The sequence below is a fragment of the Vigna umbellata genome, chromosome 1 (assembly GCF_029865625.1).
Source record: "Vigna umbellata cultivar VRB3 chromosome 1, Vumbellata_1.0, whole genome shotgun sequence".
NCBI lineage: Eukaryota > Viridiplantae > Streptophyta > Magnoliopsida > Fabales > Fabaceae > Vigna > Vigna umbellata.
This window is the reverse complement of record NC_142165.1, coordinates 100,148,720-100,171,260: the sequence shown is the minus strand read 5'-3', so window position 1 is coordinate 100,171,260 and position 22,541 is coordinate 100,148,720. Positions and strand designations below refer to the sequence as shown.

General features: G+C 34.6%; 2 protein-coding genes across 2 annotated transcripts; both read right to left on the bottom strand.

Annotated features, from left to right (window-relative positions):
- Nucleotides 1–8: 8 nt before the first annotated feature.
- Nucleotides 9–12,603, bottom strand: LOC124834039 (RING/FYVE/PHD zinc finger superfamily protein). The gene is made up of 7 exons (XM_088105154.1): nt 12,370–12,603; nt 12,019–12,277; nt 10,880–10,965; nt 10,627–10,773; nt 1,540–1,663; nt 637–923; nt 9–505 (listed from the first exon to the last, which is right to left on the bottom strand). Exons 2-7 carry the CDS (start codon nt 12,206–12,208, stop codon nt 413–415), a joined length of 927 nt encoding a protein of 308 aa, XP_087961280.1. The 5' UTR covers nt 12,209–12,277; nt 12,370–12,603; the 3' UTR covers nt 9–412.
- Nucleotides 12,604–21,223: 8,620 nt separating this feature from the next.
- LOC124834049 (EG45-like domain containing protein) lies at nt 21,224–22,324 on the bottom strand. Its single transcript, XM_047308639.2, has 3 exons — nt 22,163–22,324; nt 21,766–22,066; nt 21,224–21,588 (listed from the first exon to the last, which is right to left on the bottom strand). The coding sequence occupies exons 1-3, from the start codon at nt 22,275–22,277 to the stop codon at nt 21,582–21,584; spliced, it is 423 nt and encodes a 140-aa protein (XP_047164595.1). The 5' UTR covers nt 22,278–22,324; the 3' UTR covers nt 21,224–21,581.
- Between the last annotated feature and the right edge of the window lie 217 nt (nt 22,325–22,541).

Sequence of the window (22,541 nt, the reverse complement as noted above, 5' to 3'; positions counted from 1 at the left end):
TAAAGCGATTCATCACAACAACACACTATATTTATTCTGGGTAAGCATGTAAAATTGCCTTGGCCCTCCATCCTTACATAACAACAAAAATCATCTGTTGATACCAAGAAGCCTTTCGATTGAAAAGGAGGGCATATCTGATGTGATACAAAGAAATGTAGACAGAGCGATATGAATGAATAAGGTATTTGGAGAGGTCCACTAATCATTACTTAGCTTCATCCTAGGCATGGACAAATATCTGCATATACTTTTATCATTTTTCAAGTCAGATTTGAAGTATACAGAATCTGGCAAGATCTAGATTCTTTTTTTGAAAGATATGAGAACGATGAGACTGTAAATGTCAGGGAAAGCAACAACTTGATACTGTAATCATTCAAAAACATTTTTACAGATAAGTACTTTATAATCACAAAAGCTTGAGCATTTTCAAGCGGCCTTCATGTTCTGGGTCCAACTTTGGTGGGAAATAACAGCCACGAAGATCCTCTACTATGTATTCCTGTAAATATTTACAACAATAAATGTAAGAAAAAAGTATCAAATGGAATAAATGTCAAAATAATTTTGGGCAGCTGATTTTATTTAAAAGATACAACATGGACATTCAATATATCAGTAGGGTATTACTACCTTTGTAAGTTCCCTCTTGGTGAGGATATGGTAGTGCCTCTGCCAAATTCTTTGAATGGCCATGGTGGCAGCAAGAAAACCATACGCTATACCAAGAATTGCAAAGATGACAACGAAAACAACCACAAGGGCAAAGCATGCCTCCATTGAAGCGGGAAAGCAATCCAGGATGCCCCATCCATAACAACAGTTCTGACAACCAGCCATTCTGGGGTCATTGGTGTTGAGGGAGGAGCAATGCAGTATGAGACCAAAAAACCCAATCAGTACAAAAAAGGCCAGCACTCCTGACATACAAACATTAACCATCAGAGAGATGAACAGGAAGCAAAAGCTAGAGCTTCCAAACAATTATTACTACCAACGGTTAATTAACTAAATGTGAAAATAGGTCCACTGAATGAAATTTGTTTAGGTATTACTATTTGAACTGTTTAAGGAACATGCAAACAAAATAGCCCAGTTAAAATGTTATACACGTTAAAACTAACTTTCTATCATGGTGTTCCTCCTTTTCCCCCTCCAGAAAGCCATTAAACAGGGATGGAGTATACTATTTAATGACTTTGATAGGCTTGGATCCTCCCGTGTTATTTGACATGTAGTTTAATTCAAATCAAACTTAACTGGTCTGGTTATGTGTCTGTCTCTCGGACATGACTACAGTGTAACATGAATGGATCCAAATTCCACTCAAATACAGTATGAACAATAATCTCGTAGCAACTCTTTTGAGATTAACATTAAACATTAAGGATGAGGCAAATATCAAAGCGGATTACATGACGATATGGAGAAATATGATTACTTAATTTCACAAAAGCTGACAGCATAAAAAAGACATATAGAGGAATTTTGTCCATTGGTTAACAACAAATAACTTAGATGACCAAAAAACCTTACCAATACAATAATAAAATGGAATAGGATGCTTTGACAGTATCCTATCCCAGCCATCATCAAATGAGTTCCTGAAGGAACCATCTTTGTCCATGATGTACGCAAAGCCACCAATAGCTGCAATCACCTAGCAAATAAATAGAACATAGCTTAAGACAAAACATGCAAGTAAGCATTACAAAATATGACAATATGTTCCATACAAATAAAGGTACATCAACCAATTTTCAAAACAAAACTAAAAGTATAAAAAAAGTTAATTTACAAGCCCTTAATTATCTATCAATATTGACACCACCATGGGAAAAAATTGTAAGAATATCGACATTGACAGTGACAGCCAGTTCGTTTATCAGCTATGACAAGATTGTTAAACTAGAAAGTTTTCACAATAAACTTGTTAAGCATCCATAGACTTGACTTGCAAACTTGGAAAGAGTTTACCCAATATAAAAAGATAATATCGAAATACCTAGCAATGATGCATAACATGATACTTTAACACAACAATAACTCAACATTTCAACTCCATTATATAGGAAAGTAGTAACAACAGTAATAAAGTAAGATAGTACATTAGTAGTACTAAACAAGATCAAACTAAATAATGACCAAATCATGCACAAATTCATAAAAACACAAGTTGCTTAAGTATAAATATAAATGACGAATGTGTTACACACACACTGAATATAAATGACGAATATGTTAAGAAAATCATAATGACAAACTAATTTCATAACATTTACAAAATTCTCATGATTGTCATCACATAAAGTCCTAACCATAACTAAAAAAAACACTTAATATTTAGGATGCATTGCTTAGGTTTTGGGAGCTTGACATTATCCTATAAATGGAGAATAATTGGGAACAATGTTTTATATGAGAAATAGAGAAGATTGGGAGAAAATATCCCTTGTGTGTTTAGCATACACATAGGGTAGTTTATTTATATTGTAAGATATGGGCCAATGCCCTAATACAGAATAGACTAAGCCCAAATAACAAAAACACACATCTTAATATCTAACACTCCCCCTCAAGCTGGAGCATATAAATCATATGTTCCAAGCTTGTTACAAAGATAATCAATTCTAGGTCCTCGTAAGGACTTAGTGAATATGTCTGCCAACTGGTTGCTTGAATTAACAAACTCAGTCTTGATATCTCCGGATATGATTTTTTCTCGAATGAAATGGCAATCAACTTCAATGTGTTTGGTTCTCTCATGGAAGACAGGATTAGAGCTAATATGGAGAGCAGCTTGATTATCACATATAAGTATCATGTGAGTGACATCTCCAAATTTCAATTCACTCAACAATTGTTTAAGCCACACAAGCTCGCAAGTAGCTGATGCCATAGCTCTATATTCTGCTTCTGCACTGGACCTTGCCACAACACTTTGCTTCTTACTTTTCCAAGATATCAGGTTGCACCAATAGAGACACAATATCCAGAAGTAGACCTCCTATCAGAAGGGGAACCAGCCCAATCAGCATCTGAATAACAAACGATTTTTGTATCGTTGTTAGGGCCATATAGCAAACCTTTCCAGGTGATCTTTTAATATACTTCAGTATGCGAACAACTGCATCCCAATGGTCTTCACATGGGGAGTTTAGAAATTGACTCACCACACTAACTGCGAAGGAAATGTCAGGACGCGTAACAGTAAGATAGTTTAATTTACCAACTAGTCTTCTGTACCGTTCAGGATCTGAGAAAGGCTCCCCCTGATTTGGTAGGAGTTTGATGTTAGGGTCCATAGGTGTCTCAACAGATTTACAGTTCATTAACCCTGTTTCCTCCAAGATGTCTAACGCATACTTCCTCTGAGATATGACAATACCATCACTGGATTGTGCTACTTCAATACCCAAAAATACCGAAGTTTGCCAAGATCTTTGGTTTGAAAATGATGACAAAGGTGTTGTTTCATCTGAGAGATGCCAAGATAGTCGCTTCCTGTGAGAACAATATCATCGACATACACTATTAAGTAGATACATCCAGCACTCGAGTGGCGATAGAACACTGAATGATCCGCTTCACTGCGAGACATACCAAATTGTTGAACAACACAACTGAATTTACCAAACCAGGCCCGAGGAGACTGTTTTAGGCCATATAAGGATTTGCGAAGACGACATACCAATCCAGATGACTCCCCCTGAGCAACAAAGCCAGGCGGTTGCTCCATATAAATTTCTTCATGCAAATCACCATTGAGAAAGCATTTTTGACATCAAGTTGGTAAAGAGGCCATTGTCGAAGAGCGGCCATGGCAATGAATAGGCGAACAGAGGTCATCTTTGCCACTGGAGAAAAAGTATCACCATAATCCAAACCAAAAATCTGTGTGTAGCCTTTGGCAACCAGTCGAGCTTTCAGACGATCAATTGTACCATCAGGACCAACCTTGATAGCATACACCCACCTGCAACCAACAACAGACTTTCCAGATGGTAATTGGACAAGCTCCCAAGTTCCACTTTCCTGTAAGCACTTAATTCATCCATCATAGCTTGACGCCAACCAGGATGAGTTAAGGCATCACCCACAGATTTGGGAATTGACACAGAAGAAATGGATGAGAGACAAGTATAAAAGATGGAGATAATCTGTGGTAATTAAGAACAGTATAATGGGGGGAAGGGTTACGGGTAGAGCGTATACCTTTACGGAGGGCAATAGGCAAGTCAGACTCAGTTGCTGGAGCCGGAGGAGACACATGAGGCGGCACCGGAAGTGAGTCATGAGGTAGGCAATTACGGCGACTATAAACCTGAAGTGGTGGAGGTGAAGGATGAGCCTGTGGTGAATGAGAGTCTAAAGAAGGAGAAGACAAAAGGGGTGGAGTATCACCAGGAGGATCACAGACAAGAGGAATATCAACAGTAACAGGGAGAGGTACAGAACTAGAAGATAGATGTGAAAAGTAAAAAGAAGACTCATCAAAAGTGACATCAGCAGAGATAAAATGACGATTGAGAGATGGGGAAAAACACTTATAGCCCTTTTGTGACCGGGAAATCCTAAGAAGACACATTTGTGAGATCTAGGAGACAACTTATCAAGACCAGGACTAAAATCATGAACAAAACATGTAGACCCAAAAACTCGAAGAGGTAATGGATGCAGAGGGTCTTGAGGAAATAAGATAGAATGAGGGATTTTGTTATCTAGGACGGAAGATGGCATGCGGTTGATAAGATAACATGCTGTGAGAACTGCATCACCCCAAAAGCGTGAGGGTACTTGACCGTGTATCAGAAGTGTACGAGTTGTTTCAATAAGGTGTCTATTCTTGCGCTCAGCCACCCCATTTTGTTGAGGGGTATAAGCACATGAGGTTTGGTGAAGAATGCCATGAGAAGCCATAAACTGTTTAAACTGTTGAGAAAGGTATTCACGGCCATTATCACTACGTAAATGTCGAATAGAAACCCCAAACTGTGTTTTTATTTCATTGAAAAAAGATTGGAAAATAGAAAACAACTCAGAACGATTCTTCATTAAAAACAACCAAGTACATCTGGAATAGTCATCAATAAAGTAACAAAATACTGAAAACCTAAAATGGACTTAACACGACTAGGTCCCCAAATGTCAGAATGAACCAATGAAAAGGGAGACGACGCCCGTTGTGAGACACTACGAGGAAAGGAACTACGAGTATGCTTCCCTAACTGACAAGACTCACACGACAAACTTGATAATGTGGACAACCTCGGGACAAGTTGTTGTAGTTTGGCAAGACTAGGATGACCGAACTGAGCATGAAGAAGGGATGGTGACTCCATGACTACGCCAACATGTGGAGAAGGACGAGATGATAAAGGCCATGAGACTCACATCCTGTGCCAATCATGTGTTTCGAACTCCGGTCCTGCAACCAAACAGAATCTTTAGTAAATGAAATAACACAATTAAGAGTGCGAGTTAAACGACTAATGGACAGTAAGTTGAAGGGAGACCCAGGGACATAAAGTACATGATCAATGGATATGGATGGAAAAATATTAACAGTACCAATACCATGAGATGAGACTCTAGACCCATCAGCCATTGTTACAAGGGTAAATTATCGGACATGACAAGGAAGAAAACAAAGACTTGTTACCGGTGATGTGATCAGTGGCGCCTGAGTCAAGGACCCAAGGTCCAGAGAGTGAGTTAGACCAACAAAAGGTGTACCTGTACGTGCAACAGATGCAGATGTAGTGGAACCAGAGTGCTGATGATCCTCATACCATCTGAGAAATTCGTTGAAGAGTGCAGGTTTGTCTATGGTATTAGATGAAGTAGGATGGTCTGCAGACGGTGATCGGGGAGGTGGATCAGAATTTGCCATTGCTACAGTCGAGGAGGACGTCCATGGAGAGCATAACATTATCAATCTTGTGGCCTAACTTGCCACAATGGTCACATTTTGGACGTCCTTTACTTGGCTTGCGAGACCGACTTCGATCATCACGTTGAGCAGCCATAACAGAGGAATCATCAGTATGGGAGGATGTCTCAGTGACGGGTTTGCTCGGTATACGCAAAAGAGCAGAACAAGTAGAAGTAAAGTTGGGTATGACAGGAGAACCCAAAATCTGATCACGGACATGAGAAACATCATCAGAGAGTCCGTATAATGCCAACAACATGAAGAACTTTGATCGTTGTTCCAATTCTTCAGCAGGAGTGGAAGCAGGAGGTAATATATCATTAAAGTCATGAAGAAGGGCATGAATTTTACCCAAATAATCTGCCATGGGACCAGGATTGCGCGGACCAATAACAGTTAATAGGTCCTGACAAACACCATAAAGACGCTGAGTGTCATTGGTGTATAACAACTTCGCTTGTGCCCATACTTCTGAACATGTTTCATAGGATCGAAACATTTGTTTCAGTGAGGAGTGAATGGTGGACTTTATAACAATACATAACTGAGCATCAATTTTCATCCAGCGGGAAGTGTCATCTATGGGAGCAATAGTCACATTTTGAGTAAGATGATCTAAGTACCCCTGACTCTTCAACCAAAGTTTGATGTCGGACGCCCATGTTGCATAATTTGTGCCATCTAACTTGTCAATGGACAAGTGTACATTCACATAATTGGTATATATTGAGGGATCAGAAGATGAGCCACCAACAGAGGTGTTTGTAGACGAGGAAGACGCCATAGAGAGGGAGAAACCCTAAAAATTCAAAGTGCTCCGATTGACGCAACGACCACAGATCCGGAAAGAGGGCGAGGAGGCGATCACGGCGGTGCTGATCGGCGGCGGAAAGCTCCGGCGACGCGCCGGCACGCGCGGCGGCAGCGGCGGCAGCGGCGAATCTTGCGGCGGCGCGTGGCGGCGCGTGGGTTCTCCGATCGCCGCGATCTTCGTGCGACGGTGGTCGCCCGGCCGAGACGATCCCGATGGTGTGGTCGCCGGTCGATTCTGGAACTCCGGCGGCGGCGACGGCGGCGGCGGCGGCGGCGGCGACGGCGGCGACGGCGGCTGCGACGGCGGCGGCGGTGACGACGGCGACAGTGATAGGTGCCGGAGACCGTGGAGTTGACTGGAACTATTCCTGTGCTCTAGATACCATATGAGAAATAGAGAAGATTGGGAGAAAATATCCCTTGTGTGTTTAGCATACACATAGGGTAGTTTATTTATATTGTAAGATATGGGCCAATGCCCTAATACAGAATAGACTAAGCCCAAATAACAAAAACACACCGCTTGACATTATCCTATAAATGGAGAATAATTGGGAACAATGTTTTACAAGCAAGCATAATGGCCACAAGTAAATAACTGGTTCTGAAATTTTGAAAAAAGAAAAGAAAACTATAAAACAGACAACATCTAGATGAAGACAAACATGTGAAAAGACGAGAAGAAGAGAAAAGAAGAGAGAAATTGTTAGGATATAGGATGATAGGATAGATTGGGTTTAGAAGTTAAGGGTATGGGGTTGTCAGTTGTAGAAGGGGGAGCGGGTCAGAGCTGCTATATATAGAGCTCTTGTAACTCTGTAGAGGGTATCAAGTATATTTTGTGTAAAGTCAGGTCTTTAGCCAGAATCGAACGGGAGAGGACGTCCGGAAGCGAACGTGAGAGAATTGTCCAAACAGTACGGTAGAGAACTGCCAGAACCCAACGGGAGACGACTGACGAAGCCGAACGTGACAGGACGGCCGGAACCGAACAAGCTAGCACTACAAGCTGCGAACCCGAGAGTACTGAAGGAACCGAACGGGAGAGGACGTCCGGAAGTGAACGTGAGAGGACTGCCTAAACCATACAGTAGAGGACTGCTAGAACCGTACGGTAGAGGACTGCCAGACTCGAACGCAAGAGGACGACAGGAACCAAACGGTCTTACACTTACAGTCAAAGGCCGAACGGTTTTACACTCAAACGGTCTCCTAGTCATTTGTCGAACGGTCTTACAGTTACAATCAAAGGCCGAACGGTCTTACAGTCCAAACAATCTCTCAGTAATTGGCCGAACGGGCTTACAATTAGAATGAAGGCCGAGGAGGATGAAGAGGTGGAGACTGCGGGAGCTGAGACAGAATTAAACCGGAAGCAGATGGAGATGTCCACTTTCTCAGCTGGAGGGATCACTCAACCACAAACGATGAAGCCGCACGGTTTGATAGGGGGCCGCACGGGTTTGATCTTGATAGGCAAGGGACTGGGTTTACCCATGGAGCCACAATTTCATAGGCAAGGGACTGGTAGAGGAACTGGGTTTACCCATGGAGGATACCCAACCGTACCAAGTGAGCTTGGGGGATGAGCAGAGGAAGAAAACCAACACGAACCGAACGGTTGAAGGCAGGGGGAAGGAACCGAACGGTAGAAAGGCATGGAAATGTGAGCCGAGCGGTAAAAGAAGTTATTTTACAGGGAAGAATAGGAAGCTCCTCACCTTCAAGGAAATATTGAAGACGCGAAGATGGTCCCATAAATTGTCTCTTATTTTGACCACCACCCAAGCCTCCAGACCTAAATTGGTGGGCAGTAGGCAATGGGTTCCCTTCATATGATAACAAGATGATGAAGAGGAGCCAAGAGATCAAGCTTTTCGGTTCCAACCATGAGGAAAAGGTTATTCTGCAGCGGGATGTAATGTTAGGATATAGGATGACAGGGTAGATTGGGTTTAGAAGTTAAGGGTATGGGGGTGTCGGTTGTAAAAGGGGGAGCGGGTCAGAGCTGCTATAAATAGAGCTCTTGTAACTCTGTAGAGGGTATCAAGTATATTTTGTGTAAAGTCAGGTCTTTAGCCTGTAGAGAGAGGTTATGCTCTCAACCAGGGAGGTTATGCTCCCAACCCATTCTTTGTAAAGAAGATTCTTTTGCAGTGAATAATAGAGAAACCCATTATTCCATTACTGTGTCTACCTACTATTAGTGTTCCTTAACTTCTAAACCCAATCTATCCTATCATCCTATACCCTAACAGAAATAAATGAGAAGGAAAAGAAAAATAAAACAAATGGAGGGTACGTGAAAAAATAGAAAAGAAAAACTTAGTTTCAAGGTTTAGGTCATCAGAGCTTAGTGTTCGCTGCAGTTCAAGTCACCAAAGTAAGTTATTGCCATAGACTTCTCGATGGAGACTCAAGGACGGAGAAGGGTATTTTGAAAGAGGGCTCATTCTCTCCCATGTTAAAACAAGGGGTTATTTTAGAATGGGCCAAGCCCAAAATCTTGTCTTTAATAAACAAACATAAAACGAAAAAGCAGATAATCCGCCATAGTCACCATGTCTGTAGCAGTTACCACAATGGAAATGGCGAAAGATGCCATATCCTTCAGAATAGCAAATGGTGGTGACTAGCAAAACCGCCATGCCATTCCTTGACAGGCACCGCCACAACCACCATATGATAACACTGTTCTTAACTTGGGAGTGTATGCAGGTTTACAAGAGTATACAACTTAACTTGAGCATTTGACAACAATAACTATGAACTACAAAAATTCATCTCTACAAAAATTCCTAGTAAATAAAAGACTCTTGAAACTAAAATACTGTCATCTCATATAAACTGGGCTCTTCAAGGTTGTCAAAATCGTGAATTAACATTTAAACTTTTAGAAGATTAAGATCTTAGAAAAAAATGAACTAATTCATTATCAAACCCTTTTTTAACTAAACTCTTTGAACTCGCATAAACTCTCGAGTCAAGAAGTGAATCAAAGAGTTTAAAATCAAATGTTTTTGGCTTGGCTTTTAAGCCATAATGACAATGTTTCATTATAACTCAAATTTTTTGAAGAAAATAACTCCTTTTTTGAATTATTTTCACATTAAGAACTTATGCTTTTATGAATTTATATACGATTTAATCATCTATGTATTTTAATCTTATTTAGCACTATTGTACTATCATACTTTATTGTTGGGATTTGCTACTTTTCTTCCTTATGAAGTGGAAATATTGAACTATTGTTGTACTATGAGTACTATGTTATACATCATTAATATTTTTTTATATTAGGTAAACTCTTACAAATTTATGAGTTAAATCTAAAAGTCAAGTATATGAAAGTTTCACAAGGTTATGTAGACTTGCTCATTACCACAATTATACAAAACAATTATAATCCGTGATATCCTCTTTTGGATTCCACGTTTTTTTGGACTTCTTTGCACATTCAACTGATACCAGAGAAACCACCTCACTGTTATATTCCAACCTCCCACTTCAGTTACTTTTCTCTCTGTAAACTATACCAATTCAAAACATTAAAAAATGTAGACCAAAAGCCTGTCTTTCCACTAGTATTCGTTACATATCTATTGTTGCTACGCCAATGCAAATAAAAATTTATGTGTAGTAACTAACAATACGAAAGTCCAGTTTAACTATCCTACGGTATAGGCACAATCTTCTTTCTAAAAAACGAGTCTTTACAAGATATACCTAATAAAATTTCATCATGGTAACATATGTAAGAGTGACTTGAAAATGAGATATTCTAAACAAAGAACATCTGCCTTGAGATAGCTTAATAAAAACAAGGAAAACATAATCATAAATATGAAAGATAAGGAAGAGCTAAGAATGCTCACAGTCTGTACAGCCAGAAAAACAAGGAAAACATCCCTTGCTACAAAAAGTCTGAACTTTATTTTACGCCAAGAGTTGTCCTCAAACAATTCAACTCTAAGATGAAATTGGGCTTTGCAGGTGGTGCAGTGTGAGAAGGCAAATCCTTCCTACAAGGCAACAAAAATAAAAGTTTTCCAAATTATTATATGATCTCTCAACAAGTTAATACTAGCAGTTTAAATTACACGTGAAGACAAGCATCAAATTATACACCTTTACAGAGCGCCAATGATCAAGACACGAGCGATGAACAAACTGTTGAGTACCTTTGCACATGCATGGAGATATTAATTCATCCTCTACAAAATCAAACCCAGAATTAGCTTTGTGCAGAATACAACCACCCAAACAATAACATTCATATTGTTGTTTGCTAACATCATGTAGCACTAATCTGATGAGTTGCGCAGGTTTGGAGTCAAGGTACAGGAAATGCCCAAGTTTCAATAATAAAAAGCCCAATCATCATTTTATCTACCAAATCTTTGCTTGACAAATAAGATCATTGGTCTTCTTGTAACTTTTAATCACATTATTCAGTGCAGAAATCATTATCAATGGCAGATGGCAAACAACCACCACATCATTCTGCCAAGGTGGCCATGGCACAGCCATTTAACAACATTGACAAAAAATGAGAAAGTGCAGCACAGAGTTTTTTTGCTGTTGTTTATTAAATTTAAGCACTGCGTATAGCATTTGGGAATGGGGCACAAGTTCGTGCATGAATTCAACAGCAAACATTTTAAATAAATGACAATAGTTTTCAGATTTCCATAGCCAAGTTTATTTTATCGAATCCCATTTCATCAACCAAAATAAATTAAAAAGAAGATTATTTCAAGCATTAAAGTGAAAATAATTCCAAGTATCATCATACAGAACTAGAACACCTAAATTTTCTAATGTCAGCCTCCACTGCCAAGGCGTGTAGAACAAGAAATGTCAAAATACAAACTTCTAGTTTGACGGTACGAAAAATTAAGTTGAAGGTGAAATAACATGACATTAGTTTTCGATTGTACAGTAAAAACAAAATCATAGCATGTTTAGAAAGAACAAAAGTTTCAACAAGGACCAATTTCAGACACTACAATTCTACAAATACAATTCACAATGGAACGGGAAAAACTGAAGACCACAAATATCGTATTTGATCACAATGTCACCAATTTTGATAATGACGACGATACACTGGTTCCTATTCTGAGGACTTTGACTGCACTCTCCGAAGCCACTTATGAAGACTCTATTTTATTTACAGGGAAATGCCCATATTTCACAAATTAACAATTCCAACCGAAAATGACAAAATTCGGCATAAATTTGAATGCTTTTGCAGGAATTTTCACCTGGATCAGAATCGCTTTCGAGGCAAATTCGACAACAGGGGAGTAAGCCTGCCTCAACGTCTTCTTCGTCATCTTTGATCTCACCGGAGCTTCCCGGTGACTCCTCCTCCTCCTGATTAAGGAGCAAAGGGTCCGAATCACTAGGGTTTTGCATGACCGGTGGAGGCTGAAGCTGTACTTCCCCCTTCATTGATGCTTACTGTTCAATCAAGCAAGTTTTGAGGATTGAAAACCCTAACGCAACACGATATCGCCGAACCTATCACGGCGATCATAAGATTCAGCTCCTTGACGGTGGGGAAAAAGATTGAAAACAAAAAGAGTGAATTGAATTAATTTCAAACAAGGTACCTGAAATTCAGAGGGGTCCTTGGTGAATCACTGCTTAAGAATGTTGATGATAAAAATACAGGCGTAATGTAATGCTATCCCCAGTGATGATAAAAAAATCAGGTTCAATGAACTGTTTTTTATTTCTTTTTCTGTTGATTCTTCAATTTCACCAGCAAAATACAGGACTCATTCTAATCACAAACCTAATTCTTGTCTTCACGTTTGACTTTGATTTTTTGTTTTAAAGGAAAAAAACTTTGTAATGTGACGACCCAATAAAATTAGTCTGTGTAATTTATTTATATAGATTTGAACAGTGTATTCAATAAACACGCCCTTAAGACCCATCAATTAATTGCTTTTATAAAATTTTCTTTGACAAAAAATATATTTTGAACATTTTTTAACGTTTTATTACATACATTTTTTTCCAACTTAAATTTTAAGATTTCAAAAATATATTGAATATTTCCAGAAGCTTCACTAATTTAACCACCACAGTTCGAAAAACAACATTACATTTAAATTACCGTCAACTTTGTCGTCATCTAATTCACAAAGCTTTGTATTCACCAAATTTCATGCAAGGGTAGTATAACTTTATAAGACTATCCTGCACAAAAAAATAAAATAAAAGATAAGTTAGCTTTTATATGTTTAATATTAAAATTAAAACGTGTATACATAAAATATTTTTATTGATTATTTTGTTTTAGTTCATAAAATATGAAAGTTAGTCTTGAATCTATACTCTCACCACCGGAAAAGCATTGAAAATTGAGAGTTTAAATAATATTTTAAAACTTTTTTTTTTGTAAAACAATATTTAATGACTTTTTGTAGGAGTTAAACTCTTTGCAATACTTGTTAGACTTGGTATATTTGAAAGAGAGGTTAGAAAAACGTCTATAAAACAAAACAACAATACACATTTGTATATTAGTTTCTTTGAACTTGAGTTACATCTAACTATTCCCTAAGAACTCTTAAGGAGTTTTACTAATCTTTAATAAAGATTACACGAGTTTCACCACTCCTAGTTTATAATGATTATCACTCAAAACTAATTAACTTACTAGATTGTTTAACTCAACTGAACTAAATACTAATTGTTTTAATTCACATTTGAATTTAAAAGACAACTAAAAAGTTTTTTTCAAATGAAGATACAAATTTGACAACTCTAATTGAGAGAATAAGTTTTCAATATAAAGCAAATTTGAAAGACTTGTAAAGATTTTATCTTTAAACGAAAGTGTTAAATGATGTAGAGAAAGAGAGATAGTATAACAGCAAACTTGTTTATATGCAAGATCTGTTAGACTGAGAGTTGACTTTCACATAAACTTAATAGTCTTTTTAAGTAGGTAGTCACACTCACTTGTTGCAGAACTACCATGCTTTATCAAAACTTTGACAAATGTAGCTTGTACGATTCTGCAGAGCTTGGACCTTTAAAGAAACATTCCTGAAATGTCTTCCTATCTCAATGTTTTTATCGATCTTGTGCAAGGATTTGAGTAATTATACTTTCATTGTTTATACATAAAGAGAACAGAGCATACAAGCAAAGATGTATTTTTCGTACATCAAATAAATGTTTTAAACATTGGTAAACGTTTAGGCATATTGCATGTTTAAACATTTTGGCACATGTCAACTCGTTGATAGAAATATCCTTTAGGAAACAAAGTGTTTAATGTATGATCTTTAGACGATATAAACGTTAAACACTTATTTTATAAAACTATTTGTAAGTTTTATTACATTATTTAGCGAGTTTTTCTTAGGTGATTCTTTTTTTTTAACACTTAAATGTTTAACATTGTTTAGATATAAAATTTTAAACTTAAAATTTTGTTAAGCATACACTTAAATGTTTCTTTTTGTTAGACGGTATTTGTTAAATATTATCTATTAGATGATACATGTTAGGAAACATTGTTTTTTTTCACAAAACGATGTTTAATAGACATTTTGTATTGATAAACATTTATTTCATTCAACGAAATTTGCTAAACTTCAAAACAAGAAACATTAAAGGATCTTGTTTTTTAAATAATTTTGTCTTAACAAAATATTCGAACATACAACTTGAAAAAAAATTAAAATACATCAAATCTGGTAAATCTTCAAAATAAAATATTACCACAAAACAAGCTTTTAAATATGTTATTTTGGGTTTTTTGAGTCTATTTTACAACAAACTTAGATTCGGAAAACTTAAATTTTAAATTTATTGTTGACCAACAAACTTAGATTTCCCTACAATTATAAATAAAAATGACAATGAATTTAAGTTTATTGTGAATAGACTTAAATTTTTTATTTTTAAAAAATTTTATTTGTTTAATCACTAAACCAAAACTTGAAATACAACCACTTTTTCATAACAGAATATAGTTCAATAAAGAGTTCCAAAATCAAAATAAACAATAAGATGTCTAACTTAAAATTTGTAGTCTAGAGAAAGTCTAACTTAAACTTTTTGTTGTATGTACATGGATAACCGATAGCACACTACAATATTTCTAATTGTCTTATCAAAAGTACTAAGAAATCTAAAGAAAAATTATAGGCACTAAATTCAACTATTTTTTACTTTACTCATATAACAATTAATAATAAATTAATTGTTTTTCTTTTCTTTATCCTGCTTTTTCTTTTTCTTTTAGAATGGAATGTATCGATTTTTCTTTTCCACTATTGTTATGATTAATTTTATATATTTTAATCCATGTACCATTTTACACATGATTTGCTTCGTTCAGTTATAATTTGATCTTTATGAACTATTTAAGTAGATTTAGACTTGGCCCATTACTAAGGCCTTGTTCTTTTGAGTGGATTTGAGAGGATTTGAAGATAAATTTTTTTGTCGTTTATTTGAGTGTATTTGGAGGTAAATGAGAGTGAATTTGGAAATAAAATTTTTTAATTTATCACTGTCAATACAATTCTATACTAATTCTCACAAATTTTATTTTCAAATTCACTCTCATTTACCTCCAAATTCACTCAAATAAACGACAAAAAAAATTTATCTTCAAATCCCCTCAAATCCACTTAAAACAAGACGGTCTAACCGAAACATCTTTTTCCCTTTACATTCTCAGACTTTGTTTTGAGCCATATTTTTATGAAGTGCACATAGGGTTTATGGAGATAAAAGTGTAGAAACACTTTGAAGGGGAACTATATCATTTGCGTAAGTAAAGAAGCAAATAGACAATGTTCAACCTACAATGTCTCTAAGCATTCCATGGTGTAGTATACCTTTCCAATTCCATTTTATATAATACTTATATTTTACATGTACTCCGGCCACCCACTATTTCACTTTCCTAAGAAAACCTATTATTTAAAACAGAATACTTACACCTTTCAGTTATAAAGAAATTAGTTCACTGTATCGGTTGGGTTTGCCGAAAGAACGTTGTTGTCGTCGAAAGAATCTTGTTATCAGAGAATGGATGTTGTTTGTGGTTAAGGCTAGATTTAGGAGTGAAAAGGTTGATAAATGATTTTTTTTTTTATATTTAGTAAGTGAAAGTGAAATCGTTCTTAAAAAATTACTCGATTAAACAATATATTTATTCATATTTCTTAGTCAACTAAAACTTTAATAATTAACTTTCATTTACTAAATTGACACCAAACATTTTGTAAGTTTGTTTTGTTCTGAACAGATTTAAATTAATCTGCACCAGTAAAACTTAAACATCGGGGTTGTAAGACTCATACTTTTGCATGAAACTCAACTTTATAGATTCTTCTTGAGTTTTAGCTGAAAAAACAAATTATTAAATTAGTTTTTAAATCCCAGTTTAAATATTTTACTGTTAACTTAATCTTCTTGCATCACCAAGACAATATGTTTTGTCTGATCGGATAAGGAAAGGATTTAAAATTCATCACAGTATTTGAAATTTTGAATTTTTTAATATTTCAAATTTAAAACTGGTATTTTCAGTATTTAATGTGAAAGATGGATGATCTAGAACCTTTGGCAGATATCCTTTGTCTAAAAGGCAATGATACGAAAAGTTTAAACAAAAACACGTGACAGGGTTTCTGATAATGAGATTGTAAAATTAGAGGAAAATTACGTAAGTAACAAGTTTGAAGGACAACAATAAAAACCTACAAAATTTAGGAAACTGAAAACATATTTAAATATTTAACGGTTTAACTAATTAAATTGTGTTTTTAAGGATTTTGAAATAATCTTCGTATATTCCAATCTTATTTAAAAAATGTATTCATTAAATAAGTCATATATGAAATTTATAATGAGATTAAAATTATGTATTTATTAAATCTGATTGAAATTGTGTATTTATGCATTTAATAGAAATAATACGATACGAGTATGCATTTGGATGCATTGATAAAAACATAATTAAATATAACTTTAGTCTCTCCACGAATTTAAAATTTGTTTTTGCCTCAAATTTTAATATACTCTATCTTTAATAAAATTTAAAAATAATAAATATAACAATTTAAATTAACAAACAAAAAATTTATAATTATTAAATTAAATTTTATTTATTTATTTACTTTTAAAATCTAAATATCTAAAATATATAATTGAGAAAATATTAATTTAAATTTCGCGTATAAATACAGGAATTAAAATATACTTAACCCATAAAATTATCTCACATTTTATAATAAAAAAACAAATTATGGTGATTATTCTAATACTAACTACTTTTTAGTAAAAAAAATATACTTTCTTTAAAATAAAACCGATTCAATCATTTGTACCATTGGCTACCTACAAAAAGTCTCTCGTCTGTCACTTTCAAGATTTCTTGTCTTGTACTTGCACCAATACTAAATTACGTATTTTGCAGTTTTTTGTGAAAAATAAATTAAGTGACAAAATGAGATATTTTCTCTCGCCTTTAGTTCATTAGAAATGGGTACGGAGCAAATAAACTCTAGAATAAAAAAATTGTAAAACCTAATTTAGAAAAACATAATTGAAATTTTATTTTTAAGTATCTTTCAGAAAAATAATTTTAAAAAATTATATTCTTTTACATCTTAAATTTAAAAAAATATATATTTTACATGCATAATATAAAATTAGAAAGATGACCATTGGACGGGATAATTGGTTGAGAAAAGTTTGACCCCTTTGCCAAGTTTGGCCATATGCGGAAAAAGCTTCATCAACTAACGCGTTATGATAATTACAAAATAATTTTAGGGAGGAATAATTTATACAGATTTTTTATTAAATTTATAAAAAAAATACTCATTGTCTAAATTTTTTGAAAGATTAAAAAATAATTATCTCAATGTAGAAACTAATTTACTTAACTTTTATAAGATAAACTTATTTTTAAACTACTTCTATTCAATCTTTATGTCTTTTAACTTTACTATTGTTTTCGTTGAAAGGGATTGAAGTCATCTTTTCTAGCTTTGCAGTATGCTATCATTGTTCAATCCTCTTTAAGAACAAATTCACGCCAAACAGTTATTGATATGGAGAAGACACTCCGACGTTCAAGTCAAATATGTTTCAAGACACTTTGACGCAGTCAGATAGATTTCTAAAAGATGTCTTATAGCAATCAAGCTCATTCATTAATCATTAATACTGTATATTCATATTTGATATGACAATCAAATCTATTAATTAGTAATTAATGTCTGTTAATATACGTGTCAACTACCTATATTTGATATAGTCGATAGGTTACCTTGATTGATCGACTCTTATTCATGAGACAATTCACTATGACTCCAACCGGTACACTTCATATAACACAAATATGATTATTGTTTCGGTTGAATTGGTTCGAGGGTCGGTCGTCCTTCCTTGTTCTCTTTTGATCTTCAATCCTCTCCGAGAATGCAATCCACTTTGATGAATTGTTGACTTGCAGAAGACACTCCGACGCTCAAGTCATATATGTTTCATAAAGAAATCTATAAGAAAAGGATAGAAAATGATGATTGTACATATTAATATCGTATATTTGTAAAGCGTAAGGCAATCTGACCTACTAATACCTGATAATTGCCCATAATGACCATTAACTCCGATCAGTATATTTTATATAGTACATAAGCCCCCAAAGCCCAAGCGAGCTCTTTGTTGAAAAAGGTGCATAGGGATTATTATGAGCTTTAAAAGAGGTAGTTCATGTTGTATTTAGAGAGTCTATCTTCGATGCGCTTTAAGTCTTCATTGCTCCCTGTTTCGAGCGGTGCGTTTATAATGAAAAGGCATTGAAACCTGACAAAGTTGAACCTCTTGAGTAGTCGACTGATAGTTCTTTTTCGAACTTCCTGCGTTGAGCGGGGATTTCTGAAGCCCTTTTTCGGACTTCCCCCAAACAGTGAACGTGTTGTAGAGGATTGAATCTTCTTGTGCAAAATATTTTTACTCACAAAAAGCACGCGTTAAAGCAAAAATATTCAATATTTTATTCTTATAACGAGACGGCATCGGAACCTGATAAGATTGAACGTTTGTGTGAACCTTCGTGTGCGAGATATTTTTACTCACAAAAATAAGCCTTAAATAAAATATACAACATTTTATTTTATAATGAGATAACATTAGAACCTGATAAGGTTGAACGTAGGAGTGAACCTTCATCTGCGAGATATTTTTACTCGTAAAAATATGACTTAAAAAAAATATTATAATTTATAAATTATAATGAAAAGTAGAACCTGTCAAGGTTGAACGTAGAACTGAACTTTCCTTTTACTCACAAAGATATGAGTTAAATAAATATATTATAATTTATAAATTATAATGAAAAGTGGAATCTGTCAAGGTTGAACGTATGATTGAACCATCCTGTGCAGGATATTTTTAGTCACAAAAATATGAGTTAAACAAATATATTATAATTTATAAATTATAATCAAAAGTGGAGGTTGAACGTAGGACTGAACATGCATAATATTTTTACTCTGCAGGATATTTTTACTCACAAAAATATGAGTTAAACAAATATATTATAATTTATAAATTATAATAAAAAGTGGAACCTGTCAAGGTTGAACGTAGGACTGAACCTTCTTGTGCAGAATATTTTTACTCTGCAGGATATTTTTACTCACAAAAATATGAGTTAAACAAATATATTATAATTTATAAATTATAATGAAAAGTGGAATCTGTCAAAGTTGAAAGTAGGACTGAACTTTCCTCAATGTCGAGGCCGAGCGCACATCTACATGTCACTTCTGGTTCGCTCGGCCCCACGATGGTCGCCAAAATGTTTCGGTTGAATTGGTCCGAGGGTCGGTCGTCCTTCCTTGCTCTCTTTTGAACTTCAATCCTCTTCGAGAATGCAATCCACTTTGATGAGTTGTTGACCTGCAGAAAGACACTCCGACGCTCAAGTCATATATGTTTCATAAAGAGGTCTATAAGAAAAGGATAGAAAATGATGATTACATCTATTGTATATTTATAGGACTTGTGACAGCTAAGTCCATTCATTAACCATTAGTGCAATATATATTATTAGACAATCAAACCCAATAATCAATTATTAATATCGTACATTTGTGAAGCGTAAGGCAATCTGACCTATTAATACCTGATAATTGTCAATCGGTATATTTTATATAGTACAATTATATTAACAAACATTTAATGTAATGTTTCTAAAATTATAATTGTACTAATAGGATAACAAGACTTTATACATTATTATCTTAAAATTTATAATATAATACTGGCTGCATATTATTCAATATTATTTTTACAAAATTATATATATGTAAAATGATACTATTTTTTCTGTTTTTGAGTTAATGACTCATAAAATAATATCTATTAACTTATGATATTTTAACTTCAAAAAATTTTACTGAAAAGACAAGCATTTAAACTTCTATTGCCTTCGATGATGAGTTCCTTAAGGAAATATAAAAGTCAAGTCAAGCTATAAAAATACTAACATATTTTCAAAAGTTTTGGTTCATAAACATAAAAAATCACTATCAACTTAGATTAACATATAGACTCATCGAAAGGAGCTCAGATCTCACATGTAAGTCTTAAAACCCCAGCATGCAGACTCAAAAGGAAAACACATAAATTTTTAGATCAAAGGAAAAAAATAATACTTTTTTTCTAAATGAAAATCTCATAAGATTATATTTTCTGTTTATTTTGTTGTCTTCTTCAAAGTATCTTTGGACAGAGGAAAAGCTAAAAAAATAGAGTCAAAAATTTGGAAAAAACGTGAGAAAAAAAATATTTAAAAATATAGATGTTTATAAAATAAAACTAAGTAGTTAAAATTATTATTAAATATTAAATATAATTTAAAATGTTAAGCTTTAGCACTTTTAAGATTATCTATACTGAACATTAAAAGAAAGTCTTACATTTATAACTTCAATTTTATTTTTAATTATATTTTTTCTAAAAAACCATATTTTTAATTTTTCAAATACAGAATAAAAGATACCATTTGTCTTGCGAGAGATATATTAAAACATTTGTCTTAAATTTGTGAGAAGAAATATGTTTCTATCAAACATAATACGATTAATACGATTAAGGATCGGGTCTAAATCGATTTAATTTTTTGTTTAAAAATTTAATTTTTTGTTTAAATATTTTTAAAGACAAAATCGTAATGAATAAAACTCTAAAATAAATTATATATGGTAATTGATTTTAATAATATTGATGGACTTGGGATAGAAATAATATTATTTATTGTTTAGCGTTAGTTATTATTTTAAAACTTATTATGAGTTATTTGTGTATGAAAGTTGTTGAGCATCAATAGTTTTAAGCGACATTTCAACGGTTCCAAAGTAACGTTGAAGTATAATATTTCATAATTCAAAAGCGGAGATAGCAAAGCGGAGATAGCAAAGCGGAGGAAAAATGCTATTTCTTTGACTAACCAATAATTACAATCACTCTGAAACTGCACAACATAAATGCCTCCCACTCATGGAATCATTCAAACCGAGTCTGCGTCAACGAAATTTCCTAGAACACTCTCTTCATTCAATTACAGAAAAAAACCCAAAAACTGGAGCCTACCACAAAATTACCCAAATATGGTAACACGATTTCCCAAAATGATAATGTCGTAACAACAATTGAATCCCAACTCCAAACACAAAATCAAATCATTCACCGATCATATTGAAGGCAAACTTCCTGATGCAACTTTAGTCCCCCGATCAAGCACGTACCACCAATTATTTGCATATACATGTTATACCCTGCAAGCAAAGATGTAATGATGTGCCAATAAGCTTCCTTTTATTAAACTTCGCTACGTAAATAAATAGAAATCAATTAATTAAACTTTCGTGTTTGTTGGTTGTGCTGACTTAGAAGCATACTAGTTAATTGATTAATTCTTTACACAGAAAAAGAAAGAGCAGTTTGGAATTTACTGTTGGAACTCTATATTGATCAAGGCGGCAGATGAATTGGCGATACTCCCGAAAGCCTTATCGGAGAGAACCATGGTTGTGCCGGCGGTGGAGGGCGGCGACACCGCAGATGCGGCGTAATCAACAATCTTAATCTGAACACTCTGGTCGGGAATGCAAGTCATAGGTTCCTCTGCACTTATACATCTCACAAGGTACTGCCTCCCACACGCCGCTCCATTGTCCCAGATTCCATCTCCGGCCGCCGCAAAAAGATTACTCGACGGAAACTGCGTGGCTTCGTTGCCGTAACACCCCGAGGCTATATAATATGATAGATATATAATTAAGAATTAATTGGTTAGTTTATAGTTTGAGGTATTTACATATATATATTTTTGGTGATGAAGGTACTTACGTAAATATGGAGGGGAGTAACGGGAAGAGGTGCCAACGTCAGCGTTGGAGTGGTGCGAGAGAATTATGAAAAGAAGGAAGAAAGAAGAAAAATAGTGAAGTGTTGTTGGTGACATGATCGGAGAGATGAAGGTGCGCGAGGATAAGATATTAAGACGTCGGAATTATATAATAGATGGCTAAAGGTACTTCTTAATATTATTTAGAAAGTAACTGCATAAAAACTTTGTTTTCTCGCGTTCACACTCATTTATTAATTTGCTGGACCCTTCTGCACATGGTTGATAGACTTCCGGAATGACAAATAACTCCAACCTAACTTAAATGATCACAATTTCATTAGCCCTGTTATTTTGAGTGAATTTGAAGGGATTTAAAAG

What these genes read in the sequence shown, in the direction of transcription:
- LOC124834039 (XM_088105154.1), bottom strand. Translation starts at nt 12,208, where the DNA reads ATGAAGGGGGAAGTACAGCTTCAGCCTCCACCGGTCATGCAAAACCCT. An exon ending in TTTTTCTGGCTGTACAGACT is followed by an intron (nt 1,664 to 10,626) that starts GTGAGCATTCTT and finishes TTTATTTGCTAG; the next exon opens with GTGATTGCAGCTATTGGTGG. An exon ending in CCAAGAGGGAACTTACAAAG is followed by an intron (nt 506 to 636) that starts GTAGTAATACCC and finishes AAATATTTACAG; the next exon opens with GAATACATAGTAGAGGATCT.
- LOC124834049 (XM_047308639.2), bottom strand. Translation starts at nt 22,277, where the DNA reads ATGTCACCAACAACACTTCACTATTTTTCTTCTTTCTTCCTTCTTTTC. An exon ending in TTACTCCCCTCCATATTTAC is followed by an intron (nt 22,067 to 22,162) that starts GTAAGTACCTTC and finishes CATATTATATAG; the next exon opens with CCTCGGGGTGTTACGGCAAC.